General features: G+C 34.1%; 1 protein-coding gene and 1 long non-coding RNA gene across 3 annotated transcripts in view; one reads left to right on the forward strand and one right to left on the reverse strand.

Moving 5' to 3' along the window:
• The window catches only part of LOC106054110 (prostaglandin reductase 1-like), a 43,954-nt gene that overhangs the window by 20,158 nt on the left and 7,272 nt on the right, over positions 1 to 16,524 (forward strand). Inside the window, exons 3-7 of one of the 2 annotated variants that reach the window (XM_056026629.1) lie at positions 6,983 to 7,033; positions 9,578 to 9,781; positions 13,645 to 13,762; positions 14,638 to 14,790; positions 16,019 to 16,124. In XM_056026629.1, the coding sequence (XP_055882604.1) occupies positions 6,983 to 7,033; positions 9,578 to 9,781; positions 13,645 to 13,762; positions 14,638 to 14,790; positions 16,019 to 16,124 (632 nt within the window). The remainder of the gene's footprint in view (positions 1 to 6,982; positions 7,034 to 9,577; positions 9,782 to 13,644; positions 13,763 to 14,637; positions 14,791 to 16,018; positions 16,125 to 16,524) is intronic. The other variant, XM_056026630.1, reaches the window with a different exon arrangement.
• On the reverse strand, positions 8,043 to 9,261 carry LOC129925816 (uncharacterized). Its single transcript, XR_008777501.1, has 2 exons — positions 8,783 to 9,261; positions 8,043 to 8,668 (listed from the first exon to the last, which is right to left on the reverse strand). It is a non-coding gene; the product is annotated as an uncharacterized LOC129925816 (long non-coding RNA).

A 16,524-nucleotide genomic window follows, 5' to 3' on the forward strand; every position in this document is an offset into this window, starting at 1 on the left:
ACACACTTGATACACTATGGGATATATTTTGATTTGAGATTGTGACAAGATTGATTGTAAATAATATATACTTTGAGCACATTCAACTATTTGATACTATTGATACATTGATCACTATTTATCAGACTAATAAGGCTCACACAATTGTGAATTATTTGTTGCAATAAACTTTTACATTGCAAGTGGAGATACTAAAAATACATAATCACATAATTGATCAGTAAAGTATTACATTACGAACTAGACAAAGTACCAAGAATAACTTAAGATACCTCATAACCTCAATTGTTTCGCACAAAATATATATCTACTATTACCTGCAATTACTATTTGAGCTATAATAATTATTTATCGTACAATATTCATTTACAACTACCTAGTGTACACATATCTATTACTAAACTATATTACTAATTTGAATCTTTGAAAATGGCTGAGTATGAAAAACTAATAGAGATAGTGGAAAAACTAAAGTTAAAAGAAGATGATAGAGCTGCATTCATTAAAATTGAAATAGATAGAATTAGAGTAGAAAAAGACAAGCAACGGGAAGAAAGGCTACATGAAAGAAGACTGAGAGAGAAAGAACAAGAAAACTTAGAGAAAGAAAAAGAACGCCAGCATGAAATAAAATTAAAAGAACATGAAGAAAAAATGGCCAAGCTAGCAAAAGAAAATAAAGACAATTCAGCAAGTCAAACTTCATCTCATCATCAGTATCATAGCAAATTTAGGAACTTTGACCCAAAAGAAGACACATTAGAGAATTTCATTATTCAATTTGAATATATCTGTCAAACAGCAAATATGAATAGTGCACAAATGGCTCAACAACTTCTAGCTAACCTAAGAGGTGAACCACTAAACATCATCGACACACTAACTATGGAGCAAAGAAAAGACTACAACACAGTAAAACAAAGACTAATTGAACATTTTGGCAAAACAGAGGAGCACTATCGAAAACTTTTTAGGGAACTAAAACTAGCAAAGAATACAGATTTAAAAAGAACAATACATGACATGCGCCAGAACATGACAAAGTGGCTACAACTCGCAAACTGCAACTTAGATGACCCCAAACAGATCTTAGATTTTTTTCTCATTGAGAATGTGCTAATTAATGTTACAGATGCAGCATTCTCATTCCTGAAGGAGAGAAAAATAAAAAATGAAGCTGAATTGATATCAAACTTAACAACATACAAAGACTCACACCCAAACATCACCATTGACAAAAGGGAATTGTACAATGTAGCTGCAACAGTGACAGAAAACCATCCAAGAACTACAAATAAATTTAAATATGCCAAGAGCATACAATGTTTTTTCTGTGGCATATTGGGTCACACCAAAGCAGAGTGCAGAAAGAGAATGGCATCAGAAAAACAGCAATATGTAAATAGAAACCATAAATATGGAAGAGATAACAGAACTTTCCAGAGCTTCAGTCCTAACTATAATAGATCCTATCAACAACAATATAACAGAAGAACATGGCAAAGCTACAGTCCAACTAACAGTAGATCACATCAAACAAACAGAAGATGGCAAAACAACAGAATGTCTAGAAGAGATCAATTTCAAGATAGACAACATACTTACCACAATAACAATCATACCAGACAAAACATGGCAGCTGTAGCAACTGAAAGACCAATAGAATATGAAACAGTAGCATATATACAGACAAAGGTAGCCAAATTAAAAGTGTATCCTGCCTATGTGGATGGCATTAAGGTATATGCATTACGTGACAGCGGCTGCACCTCAATCATTGTGAAGAAATCACTAGTAAAACCTGAACAGATACTTGAAGACAAGGTCACACTGACTTATGCGAATAAAGACTTATGGGAAGTATGTGAAACAGCATTAGTTTTCATTGAATCACCATGGTTCACTGGTCAATACAAAGCCATAGTAATGAACAACCCAGCTGAAGAACTAATTATAGGGAACATAGAGAATATAGTTGAACTATCAGAAGAAGCCTTAGTAAAATGGGCTAATAGTGTGAATCAAGAAAATATTGAGTTAGCATCAACTACTAATTCACATGATTACAACAATGTCAGTATACATGAAGCAACTAAAGATAATCAGTCAATTACAAATACAAATAAAATAGATGTAGAATGTCAAACTCACTTGCTAACAGAAGCATCTAAACTAAATAAAGATTGCCAAACAATTAACACACAAACAAATGATAGTGAAATACAAACAGATGAAATACAAATAGATGATAAAGATAAAGCTGAAAAACAAGAAATACAAAATGACATTAACACTAGCTCACCTAAAGTAATAATAACAGAAGAAATATTAGCCTTGACATTTAAAAACAGCAAACAGATAGAAGTATATGATCTAGAAGTCAATTATCAGGATGTTGTATGCATAGTTGATGAAGAATCCACAATCACTTTTGTAGAGCCCAATTTAGTAGAAAAAGAAGATTATTTGAATGATATAGCCATTGTAACCTTACCAAACTCTAGAAAGATAGAATGTAAAACTGCCATTGCTGAAATCAAATCACCATTTATAAAAGGGAAAATAAAAGTTGTAGTACTTGAAAATACTATCAGTCCAGTAATTATTGGATCTTATCCAAAAGTTAAAGTGCATCAAAAGCCAGTAATACATAAAACAATATGGTTTTATGACCTATCTGATTGTGATTTCCAGAAAGAAATTTTTCAAATAGTACAAGAAATAACTTGTGATTTTGGATATAAAAAAGTTTGGAAACATCCAGAACTTGGAGAGTCAATGTGGGTACAAATAAAAAACTTTGGCCATTACAAAGAGCTATTACATAAAATATATGGAACACCAATTAAGGGACTCACAATTAATATCAGTGTTGTTGACTTAATACATCGCATCTGGTAAACATTGAGCATTATGTTGTAAATATTGAGCATTATTTTGTAAACAATGAGTACTATTTTTAAACATTGAACTAGAAACCATTTTTTAAACTCTATTTGTAAACAAACTTTGGAATTTGATTACTTCATTGTAACCTACATTTTTTTCACATTCTTTTGTCAACAAGAATAACATTTTTGTACTCAACAATGTAAACAAACATTGAATTTTTTTCCCAACTTATTCAGTACCTAGCTTAATTTTTTCCATGCAATGTAAACATTATTTTTTCTCATTGTATTGAGAACAACTTTGACAAATTTTTTCTACAGCTATTGTAAACAAGATTGGAATTTTTTTACTATGTCATTTATCACAATTATATAACTTAGTCACATTTTTCAATACTATTGAAAAAGGAGATTGATTCATAATGTAACTTTTTTATTTAATGTCAATTAGTGTAATCAAATATTGACATACACTTGTATTTTTTGAAAACATTTTTGTCAAACTATTCTTATGAACTTTATTTTTGTAACAATCATTGATGTCAACAAGAAGATCCTTGTAAACACACTTTTTGATATTTCAAGTACTGAAAGAGACACTTGATATTATTTTTTAAATTGGACTTACACATTTTTTCACAACAGATTAAAATAAATACAACTAAACCATTATGATGTTATGCTTGTATGTATATGCTTGAACAAATTAATGTAAACTCAAAGATTGTATCACAACTGACACATTTTCTCAGTTGAATCTTTTTTGACTAAAGATTTTTTTGAACTTTGTACACAATAATTATTTGATAAACAATGTAACATTAAACTTTTGCCATTACTAGCTACAAATTATTTGAACTGGCATATAGAGAAATACTTAATTGAAACATAAGGTGCATGTAACAAGCACTATGAAGGATACTTATTATTTTGATTTCATGTTCATACTTTTGAGCAAATATTTTGATACTTGAATTATACATATTTACTTGTGTAATATTAATGCACAACAATTTTTTATGGAGATGTCAAACCTCATATTGAAGTAAATGGATACATTGAATTTGTGACAATGCTCATTAAGCAATTTAATCTTGAATTTTGACACATATTTTGAATTTTTCTATACTTATCACTTACATATTGAGACTTACTTGTAACATTTTCTACATGATTTGTACATATTGTACTATTGGTGTTTAAAAAAAAAAAAAAAAAACAGACTTCTAACATTTCTATAGTGTCAAAGATTTTTTTATAAATAGATATTGTGAATAAAAACTTGTATTAATTCTTCACATTGTGACATAGGAGATTGTCATTGAAATTTTCGTCACACTTTGCACATATTATTATGAAAAGACTTGTAAATATTGAACACATTTGAACATTGATGTATATATTAGAACTACATGTAAAGAATTATTTGGGATGTTAAGTATTTGACTCAGAGAATTATTTGAATTGCCTTACAAGAATATGATGAATTAGAGAATTTTGCCCTTGTATGAATTTTTTGATTCAGCAAATATTTTGTGTAACACTGTCATATTATATATTTTATTTCAAGTTTGTAGTTCTATTTGAACTCAGCAATTGAACATTTCATAGACCCCAAGAATTCCAATTGATCCTACTTATGATAATTATGTCGTCAAGCTGAAAAAAATTTCTTCAAAATTTTTTTCAAAAGGGGGGTGATAGGTAATGTCACCACCTCAAAGTTGGTGCCATAGAGTAGAAACCCTAATTCTGTATTGTGTATGTTAATTCCATATTGTGAATCTTATTCACAACCCATGTTGCACTAAGGTGAACACTTTTGACCTTAGGTGAACCAGAGAGTTAAAGGCAGTCAGTCCACATAGAGATCTTGTAGCAAGCACTTGTATTGAGTCACTTAAGATATAAGCAGTAGAGTTAGATGTTTAAAGTAGTTGGTTATAGAATAAGTACTAAGTTGTGATATTCGTATATTACTGTTGGATTAATACTGACCATCCCTGGGTCGAATTGTATGGTGTATTCATTATGTGGTGTTATATTAAACTTAAACTTGTGTCTGCTACACCCAGCGTCATTGCATTATTCTGTGATTTGTAACAAGAACCCAATGTCACCACCACGCCTACATTGATAACCACAGCCACATTCATAACATATAAAAACCACTCCGGTGACAGACTACAATGAGTTTTGTTTCCCCTTAATGAAGCTCGACTTACATAATACCGGAGAATGTCAATGAGTTCATCTCTACAATAGTAGTTTTAACAAGCACATAGAAAAAATACTTTTTTAAAAACAACAAAGCTTATCTAAAGGGAAAGAACTACGTCTTTAAAACTATCTACCAATAATGCACAAGCTATTTCCCTAATTCTGTATCCCACAAAATAATTAATTACGAATAATTAATTGATTAAATTTTTTTTTTATTTATTGATTCGTGTTTTGTTAGGTACAATAAGTAATTGTTTAAAGTATCAACTTGATCAGAGAATGCGTGAGGGAGAAATAGCGTTAACAATAATTTAAGGCGACTAAACCCAACAAATTTAGCCATATATGTAAATACTGATGTATTAGTCTCCCTTGTTGCTAATAAACACAATAATGAGTTAACAGTAATAAATTGTCTAATTGGTTACTTTTATTTTATTGATTCACTTCTTGTTTATGTCAATGAATAATTGTGCGAAGTTTCAGCTTGATCGAGAATGGGTGTGGGAGAAATAACATGTACACACTTTTCTTCCTAGTAAAAATAAGATTTATTATTCTTGTTTTTGTAAAGCAAGCTGGGAGAAAGTTTCAGTGCTGACTTTTGACGTTCTGCCTGAAAAAAAGAAGTCTGCATTAATTAAATCGTGTTTTAAAGTCTTTAGTCTACATCAGGTTAAGGGCTCGAGGCGCTTCAGTTGAATAGCCAAGAGTTAATGCCATTCAGCGTCACATTTAAATGCACACAATTTCACATGTTTCTAGGATCATCCATATGAATTAATGCAAGGCCAAATATCCTCTTTTGAGACGTAGAATACAGAAACATCTTTTTAGATAAGAGAATGTTGAATCATAAGTTTGAAAAAAATGTCCAAAAACACAGATTTAATCATTCATTGTCACTAAAAAGTCACGTGTTTTAAGTCTCTGAGTCCTAAGTTCTTTTTATTGCCGTCTTATCGATTTCTATATAAAACTGTTTCACCGAGGTAGTGAAGTCACGTGGATGTTGTTTTCTATTTAAAGGCTCTATGTTTTGTAAAGACGTGGCAGCGCTTTGAAACGTTTTGGAACAGTGCATTAAAGCAGTGGCGTCACTTGGAAGGGTAGTAGGTGCGGAGACAAACCGAATGACACCCATTAAGGGGTAAAATCAAAAAGGAAAAAAATTACAATAAAAAAAAGAGACAATTTTTGTTTGTTATTCCCCATTGGAATGTTAAATTATTAACATATTTTCTTAGTTTTCTCATCGTAAGTTCTAAAAGCTTGCATTCATCCATTTGTTGTAACCTAACGGAGCAGACCTGTTTCTGTAAGGCGCAAGCAGCTCTTTTATATAATTTAGAAAAAAAATGTTTTATTGATATTAATTCTTTTTTGAATTTTCAACAATCCTACAATTCATACATTCTGATCAAATGCCAGTAAGATAGATTTTAAAAAAAAATATATAATTGACGCACACTAACAGCTTACTACTTTCTTGTATTAAGAATTCAGAAATAGATTTTTTCTTTTTGGTATTAGTGTCGGGGGGGGGGACGCTGTGGGTCACTAATCCATTGCAATAACTGCATCCCAGCGATAACAAGAATCACACTTTTAAAGACCCCTAAATTGCAATATTAGGCTAGCTTTATAAGTTATTTGTAACCAACAGTACATGTAACGGGACAAAACCCAACAAAATACCTATCCCATACTCTTAGTCTCCCATTTGACTACATAGACTTTTTTTTTTTTTAATTTGACTTTATTTCGCAGAGAAAAATATAAATGTATTTTTGTTGATGTTTAACTGATACTTTTTTATATACAAAAAGTGTATAAACGTTCTGTCTTATTTTTAAATATTTAATTAGAGTCTATCCCATCCAAGTGGACAAAACACCTATTGCTTTACAGGTAGCCAGGTAAGCTCATATTTTTATTCTATCATCTTGGTTTGCTTTACATTTTGACTTAATAAACCCTGTGGAGATTCAGGTTTTGAACAAGTGAACTTTCAATTTGGAAGCCAACCGCTTGTCCATTAAATTGGATTTGTAAAAATACATAAAAGTTAACTTGCATTTCTAAAAAAATCTCTATGTCCTCGAAATGGGGTAAAAGTATTAGTTTTATGCAGTCCTTTTTTTTGTCCATCTAAAAACTATTGAAAATTCGAATTCACTATATTTTGTTGCCTATAAATTATAGGTACATTCGGTTAAATTTGGTCTTTTAAAAGCGAACTTTCAAAAAATTGAAATATGCAAACCTTTTATATGTATATACAAAAACACGATTATAATACAATACGTTAAGGACTTCTATAGCCGACCTATAGCTCTTATAATAATGTTCAGTTACATATTATGTCTCCCATAAATATCTTTTCATTTGCAACTTCTTGTTTGACTAAAGAGACCATTCCTAGATACATATAAATTTGGTCACAGGCTTGCATTTGCTTGCAATCTCCAGACGCTCAATTGTTTTCAGCATGTATTCTACTTCTGATGTGTTCGCCGTCTGCGATCCAGGACCCCTCCCTTATGCTAACCCCCCCCCCCCCCCATATGGACTGTCCTGTCCTTTCTTTTACAAACAGTCTAGTCTGAAGAGCTTCAAGTCGCACTTGCATGAATCCGTAGGCTATATCTTAAGAGTGGACGACCTACATCTCTTCTGACTTTTATTGGATTGTTGCCTTGTATGCTGTTTTCTTGGATTTTGTGTGTCGTCTGTTTTGACACTAGTGTCAGGTTCTTTTGTTCTTGTATTTATCAAACTAGTATTAGGTATTTCAAATGTAAATATTTATTAATATTAAATATTAATTCAATTTGTGTTATTGTTATTATAATATTTTGGCTCAAGTTCAGCCTGACAAGCACACCATACACATATAGTTGTAGATAAACTAATAAACTACGTGTATGATGTTAAATAACAATAAAATTTATTCTTGTGATATATTTACAAATGACTGATCCATGATGAATGATAATAATAGTATGAAATATCAATATGTAATAATATGTAATCTAAAATGATCCAGTTAGTCTCTTTAGATAAATAACATTCAAATAATTATGAAATACATAATATATTACCTTAACTATAATAGCTAGTTCAATGGATCACATAGACCTTCAATCTCAAAAACAACAACTGGTAATATATGTAGATCTAGCCTCTAGATCAGGCACTATCCACTGACGACAATTCCAAAAGTAGAAGTTCATAGTTGATACTACACCATCAGGTCTGACCAATACAACCCGCAGTCCGGAATCTTGAACCTAAGACTCATGTAAAAACCAAATTGCACACCAGATGACCAACTGAGAGAAAGACCTCAGTCCTGTAGACTGTAGACCTAAAGTTGTACTCTCAATATATAACTGAAACTGGATAAACAAGTCTTGACACTGAGACTTGACACAGAGTCTAACACATAGACTTGACACCAAGCTAAGATCACTACTTAGACTTGACGTTAATACTTGAAATAGAGTCCTGGACTGAGACTACGACTAAAACTTAGTCTTGACGCTAAAACCCTAAAGAAGATAAAAGAAAGGATTCTTCTAATCATCTATATCTAGTCTAATTATAGACTTACAAATACGAACGAATTCAAATAGAAAAACTATACAATGAAAAATAAAACTCACCCTAAACAGGGGTCAAGATAATCCAACAAGAAAATGTCCAAGGCAAATGCTAAGGCTATCCAGTAACAAAAAACCAAGGAGAAATTCAAGAGCTCTCAAAACACGTCTATCTGTACCAACGTACAAAACAATGGAGAGACTGTACTAGACGATAAATGACGCAAATCACACACACACTAAATTTACGTCACTAGAAGTTGTGACAAGCAACAAAAGCTCAGTCCTCTAGTCTACACAGAAAATATTAATAGTGTAATGACGTCATCAATATAGTGATCAACGCCGCACTAACAATTAGAGAAATAATTCTACTCTACAGTTACATAGATAACTGCGACAACTAGCCATATTCTTCTATCACGTACCCGTATTCTGCAACGTCATTCGTCTGTCTGACTACGTCACTACTATAAAAACAATGCACAATATATTTATTGACAAAACAAACATAATCTCTAAACTAAACTAGGTCACTACAATGTGTATTAGTTTGGTTTAATAATAAGGATATAACCATAATCAAGCAAAACATTTTTTAGCTCTTAAACAGTAAAGGCTTATGAAGTCCAAATATTCAATATAATTACGGCTATTATAGTCACAAGACTCACAATACCATATAATTACAGGCTATTATATTCCAAATTACATATGCTAGATATTATAGCCAATACACATTTTTTTCTATATTGGAAACCTCAGCAGTAAGATTTTAATTACGAATACTTTAATATTTATTATACATGTTATTTTTTTCGATATATATAATTTGATGACAAATTATTTATTGGTCAGAGTAAAAGAGAGCAAGAATGCTGCTTACCCTGTGGGCAAACTGGTGCTGGCCATGGTCGGATGGAGGGATAAAACAGTGCTGCACCCTGATCAGTTCAACCCTTATTACGTTCCAAGATTCGCCCCTGAAAAAACAATTTCAGAGCTGCCCGACCTAGGTGACTTTCCTTCTTCCCTCTATTTGGGAATTCTGGGTATGCCAGGGTATGTAACTCGCATTGTCATGAATGCAACGCTGTAGCTTTTGTTGGTTTTTTGTTTTTTTTCGCGGCGTGGAGCGCCATTTTGTATGTATGCGGATGTCTGTGGGGGGAATCTATTTATATCTTTTGTAACATACAGGGCCGGATTTAGCCTTGATAAGCCTCAAAGCTATTTTATAAGTCCAGATATTATGTCTCTATGTCAGTAAACATTTTGTTTTTTGGATGCCTAGAGAGTAAAACGTATACAGACTTTAAAAAGTGAATACTTTTGCAGATCTAGATAGTGAAATAATACACCACTACCTCAAAAATCATTACTATACATAACAAGCGATCTCGGACACATTTTTTAGTGGAGGCTTAGAGGAAGCAGAACGTTTTGGCGACACTGTTTTTGGCGAAGTGGTCGTTTTGGCACCAAAAGTTTTAAATGGACATTTTATTAGGCCTATAAAATGAATGATACATCTCAATTTTTTTTTTGCATGTGTGTTTGTGTTCAAACATATTTTTGGGGGGAGGTGTGAACAATATTTTGTTGTCCATAAGGTTTTGAAATTAATTTTGCTGTGTTAGTTTTGTAAAGTCACTTAACATCAAGAACTGTTTAATAAACAAAAAGGGACTAAAATATTTAAACAAGTAAGCACTGCCAAAGCCTAGGGACCCGACAAATTAAGTGGAGAACTTGTAAAGCTATGTGCGGAACAACTGGCTTATATCTTTTGTGCTATATTCAACAAGTCCTGGCAAACTAAAAAAAAAAATACCTTCCATTTGGAAGACATCTGAAATAATTCCAGTACCCAAAAAAGATCATTGTTTCCAACAATGACCTACGTCCCGTAGCACTTACATCAATTCCAATGAAGTGCCTGGAGAAAATGATTTTAAAACATGCTAGCAAATCATCCAAGTTCCCCTCACAGTCAGATTGTCTTTCTAACAGACGCAAAAACAACCCTCCAAAGCCTGCAAAACTCTGATTCCCCTTATATTAAAAACCTCAGAACAGCACTCACAAAGCTCAACCACAACAGCAAAAAAACTGTCATTCAATGGATACCAGCTCACATACAACTAGCAGGAAATGAGAAGGCTGACACACTCGCCAAGAGTGGGAGAACAAACTCACAAGTAAACTCTGCTCTCTATCCAGAAGAAATGAAGAAATTAATTGTAGATAAAATAAATGAGAAATGGACGAGCTCCCATCCAAATCACAAGAAAGATGATGCTTACTATAAGCTATCCCGACAAGACCAACGTCTAATCTTTCGACTCAGGACCGGACACAACAGAATGCGACAACACATGTTCCGGAAGCTCAAAATTGGAACCAGTGAAATCTGCCCATGTGGAGTATCACCAGAAAATGCCGACCACGTCCTCCAAAACTGCTCTCTCTACCAAGAGGCCCGTATAAGACATTGGCCCCAAATCACCCCAATAGAAAGAAAACTATATGGAGAGCTCCCTGATTTGGAAACCACAGCGCAGTTCATCTCATGTATTGGTCTAGTCATATGAACACTCCAACATAACAATGAGAACGATGAAGAAGAAGAAGAAAAAAAACATCTATTGAAAGAAGTCGAAACAAATCTTGACCCGCACCAGTTCGCTTACAAACCGTCAAGAAGTACAGAAGATGCAATACTATTCATGCTGAATTGTCTATACCATCATCTTGATACTCAAGAGACACTACGCCAGAGTATTATTCGTAGATTTTTCATCCGCATTCAACACCCTCCAACCACATCGCAGGATACAAAAACTATCTGAATTGAACGTTAGCAAAAACATACATGCTTGGATTCTAAACTTTCTTATCAAACGCCCACAATATGTGAAAGTGAACGGGCATGTGAGAGCTTAGCACTGGAACGCCGCAAGTGTGCGTCCTGTCACCAGTATTGTATACCATATACACAAATGACATTCAGAGCCTATCAGATGACACTCCCATCATAAAATTTGCTGACGACACAGCAATCATTGGCCTTATTGCCGGTGACGAAAATCTGTACCATTCAACAATTAACACCTTTTAACAATGGTGTATAGATAACGTTCTAATTTTAAATGTTCAGAAAACTAAAGAAATGATCATTGATTTTAGGAAACATAAAGGCCATATTGCAGAAATTCAGATAAACAATCAAACCATAGAACAAGTACAAGAATATAAATATCTAGGAACAACCATCAACAACAAACTGAGATAGAGTGAACACTGTCAAAACTTTACACAAAAATCCACCAACGACTCTTCTATCTCAGAAAGCTAAGGAAATTTAACATCGACAAAACAATAATTAAACTTTTCTATACAGCAACCATCAGCAGTCTAATTAACTTTGCCATCACCTGCTGGTATGGTAATACTTCACTGGCACAAAGACTTTGACTAAATAGACTAATTAAAAAAGCATCGTATATCACTCGAACACAGCTACCATCTGTTGAAGAGCTTTTTCATGAAAGATGCCTTTCCAAAACACTCTCGATTCTTAAAGATAACCTTCACCCATTAAACCACTGTTATATAAGATCTGAACGAAGTGGTCGTCTCCTTCCCATTAGGACTAAAACAGAAATATTTAAAAACTCCTTTATCCCACTTTCGGTCAGAGTGTTACAAGATCATCTGTCGTCATCGAGAAGTACATAGTAGTCAAATTCATAAAGCGCTGGTTGTGAATGTGTATGTGTTTCCTGTGTGAATGTTGTTCGAATTTTTCATCTAAATTGTTATTGTACAGTAGTTACACTGAGATGGTCAATTTTAGTCAATCTGAATTTCCTTTTGATTGGATCAATAAAAATTATCTTATCTTATTGTATAGGTTATACTTTTGTTCATTAACCCATACGGCTTAACAGTTATACATGTATATAAGTTATACAAGCATGACTTTATCATTTTCCATAATTAGCGAAACATTGTATCTTGTGCATGAGTGTATATTTATAGTTTAGAGGAATATTATTATTTTCAAAAACATTTGTTTTCTTAATAGGCGTGTCATTAACTTTGATGTCTATGAGCCAGAAATGATCGTTTGTCTATTATCTCTAGCTCGCTTATTTAATCCATTTGACCGCCTCCCCCTTTTTTTTTTGTCCCACAGCCCTCTGTGCACTATATTGGTACATACCTGAACTCTCGTTAAGAAAAGTGAGAGGATGTAGGTCAGGTCAGGTCAGGTCACTAATTGAGAACTGAGCGAAGCTGTAATATGACACCACAGTGCTATGGTGGGAGGTGTCACAATGGGGTGGCAGCGAATTCGTTGTGGGGTTGGTGTCAGTGCATTCAGCTACCAGCGTCACTCCGACGCCCAAATCATCGCTACCCCATTTGTTTCCCAAAATAAAAGTTTTATCTATAATTAAACGAGTCTATGTTTGTTCGGGTATCTAGCTAATGCCATTCTACAATGTATGTGCCTATCTGGGGGAGGGGGGGGGGAGCATCTTAAATCATTGTCTCAGGCAGGACTGTGACTTGTTAAAGTTAATACAACACTTATTCGTAAAATACTCAGTCTTAATTGAAACCGGGGGGGGGGGGGAGAGGGAAGGAAGGGGGGAGAATGCGAGAATGTCGTTTCAAGTATTAAATTAAATTTTGTTCGTATTTTTACTGGGTTTTTTTTTTTTTTTTTTTGTATTCGAACATCCTGCGCCAGAAGCGTCTATCGCCAAAACGGCCTTCGCCTAAACGTCGTTGCAAAATCGTCGCGTACCGGGGCCTAGAAAATGTGGACATATAGTCATATATATACACACACACCCCGGGGTGTTATTTGTTCCAACTTTTATATTTTGTATTTTTATCTTTTCCTTCACCAGCTTAAGCGGCTACTTTGGCCTCCTGAGACAATGCAGACCGAAGAAAGGCGATGTCGTGTTAATTAGTTCAGCTGCTAGTGCAGTGGGCAGTGTTGCTGGACAAATCGCCAAGTTGAAGGTACGCATTTACATTCTAGTTGTTTCAACTCTTCAGGTCTTTCATTAGAAATAAAAAAAAATGTATTATCCGAATCAAGCATATGTGTTTGTGTTACTGCCATCAAGGGGACATCAGGCAAAAGGGTAGCAGGGGTCAGGGAAGATAGAATAACTGGAGGCTAGATCAGGCCCCGTTTGGGTCCCGTTAGAGAAAGTAGGGCTAAAGCTGGGGAATTAAGGATTAAATGAGTTTTAAAATATGGAATTGATTTGGACACAATGGGGTTTAAATAAAAAGTAAGTATATATTAGCTCGAGATTAGTTATAAAATCATTCTTCAATTCAACTTATCGATCAAGTTGTTGTAAGAAAGTCAACATAATGCCATTGGGGGAGGTTCTATCCAAGGCATAAGACAGGAATGGAGAAAGATGGTCGGCAAATCTTGTGTGGTGCCCTAACGCTCCAACAGACTAAGTGGTAGGTAAGGGTGAAGGGTGTAGACATTTGAAATCTCCTATTTGGCTGTAGCATGTGTGTCGAGACTGAATTTGTTTTTTGCTGTTAGTTATTTATGATAGAATGACGTTCCTGTGTTTATCTATTTCCATCACCCATGGTATGTTGAAAAGCGTGCACACTATGTCTTGTTTTTTTTTTCATGGCAGGCAGGTTTGACTGATTAGAGTTATTGGGCAGTTGGTATAAACATTCTGACACTCTTATCCAACCTAATTCTTCCCTTCCTTCAAGTATCAAGCCATCCCTTGTTTTTCTTTATCAAACCGTATCATTTTCCTCTTTTTCTTTTCTTACCTACTATCAAATAAATAAATAATCATCATCTTATTATTTTATTGTTACAAAACTTCATTCTTTCTCCAAATCTCCAGGGATGTACAGTAATCGGCTCAGCAGGAAGTCAAAAGAAAATTGATTGGTTGAAATCTCTTGGATTCGATTACGTATTCAATTACAAAGAGACGACATTGGACGAGGCACTCCAGACATTCGCTCCGGATGGCATTGACTGTTATTTTGATAATGTTGGTATTAAGTTTATGATACATTCTGTAAAAAGCATAGCTCATAGATAACAATTATTTTGTCTCTTCGTAATCAGTAGTCGCGGGAGTTTGATGAAGCGACCCTACGGAGGGTGTAACAGCTATGAAGGTCTTAAAATGTTTTATTTTATAAAATAAAATTTATCGTTGTAATTTTGAAATAAACTTTAGATTATTTCTATTTTTTAAAAAGTGATTTTTTTTTATGAATAATTTAAAGCTAAATAATAATGAAGAAATTTTAAACCGTGAAACAGATCGGACTATCATTGTAAAAAAAATTGGCCAGTGTGATGATGACAATCACCATATTCGCGTTACTATTGAGACAGTCAATCAATTGTGACCATTGCTTCTCTTCTCTTCGAGCTGATGAATCTGTCAGGAAAGCCATATGTAATTAGAAAAAAAAAATTAATTAATTCCTACTTTATGTTCAAATAGAATTAGTTCAGGTTGGATAGTCATTGATAGGATAGGGTCGAATTAGATATGACCATATAGGATCGAATTAGATCTGACCAGATAGGATCGGATTAGATCTGACCAGATAGGATCGGATTAGATCTGACCAGATAGGATCGGATTAGATCTGACCAGATAGGGTTGGATTAGATCTGACCAGATAGGGTCGAATTAGATCTGACCAGATAGGATCGGATTAGATCTGACCAGATAGGATCGGATTAGATCTGACCAGATAGGGTCGGATTAGATCTGACCAGATAGGATCGGATTAGATCTGACCAGATAGGATCGGATTAGATCTGACCGGATAGGATTGGATTAGATCTGACCAGATAGGATCGGATTAGATCTGACCAGATAGGATTGGATTAGATCTGACCATGTCGAAGAGGATAGGAAAGGTTCTAATTTGATTGGATTTAATGTGATTCAATCGAATGGAAACAGATCGGACTATCAATGGAAAAAAAATTGGCCAGTGTGATGATGACAATCACCATATTCGCGTTACTATTGAGACAGTCAATCAATTGTGACCATTGCTTCTTTTCTATCTATCCACTAAGCACCCATGAAGAAAGTATAAGATAATAGTACAATTAGAAAGTCAAACCTATTATAATTTTCCTTGCTTGTCTGGCTTAAAGCTATTGTCATTACTGTAATGATTTTCACTTTTGTTTTTTACTTTTAACATCAAGAAATCAGAAGAAATAAACATTTCCCTTGTTTGTTCAAGGTAGGTGGAAGTTACAGCCAAACAGCTCTCAATGCATTGAAGCCTCGAGGTCGCATGTGTTGCTGTGGATACATCTCTGCATATGATACTCTCAACCATCAGCTCGGTAAGTGATTGCAATTATTGGTGGGAAGCGTGGTGGAGAGGCTAAGAGCTTGAACTTGGCTCGGCTTGGTTAGCTATGAAAGGGGCTGGAGGTTTGACACCCGATTGGAGCAGAGTTGTGTTTACTGAGCACCTAAAGGGCCCACCACCACCCCCACCCCCACCCCCACAAACGAGATTGGACCATTGCGCTCTCTAAGTGCTATAAGCTTGAAAGTAGCGCTATATAAAAGCTATAAGTTATTTATTTTACGTATTTATTTAGGTCTAGTACGAACCTAATAAGCATGCCGGGATTTGAAATATCCGTAAAAAATTAATAGATTTAGTAATTATGCGTCTCTGTTAATGATGAATCAATGCAATAGAACTGATCATTTGCAATAAGCTGGTCGGATAAA

The sequence above is a fragment of the Biomphalaria glabrata genome, chromosome 4 (genome assembly GCF_947242115.1).
Source record: "Biomphalaria glabrata chromosome 4, xgBioGlab47.1, whole genome shotgun sequence".
In the NCBI taxonomy this organism is placed as follows: Eukaryota; Metazoa; Mollusca; class Gastropoda; family Planorbidae; genus Biomphalaria; species Biomphalaria glabrata.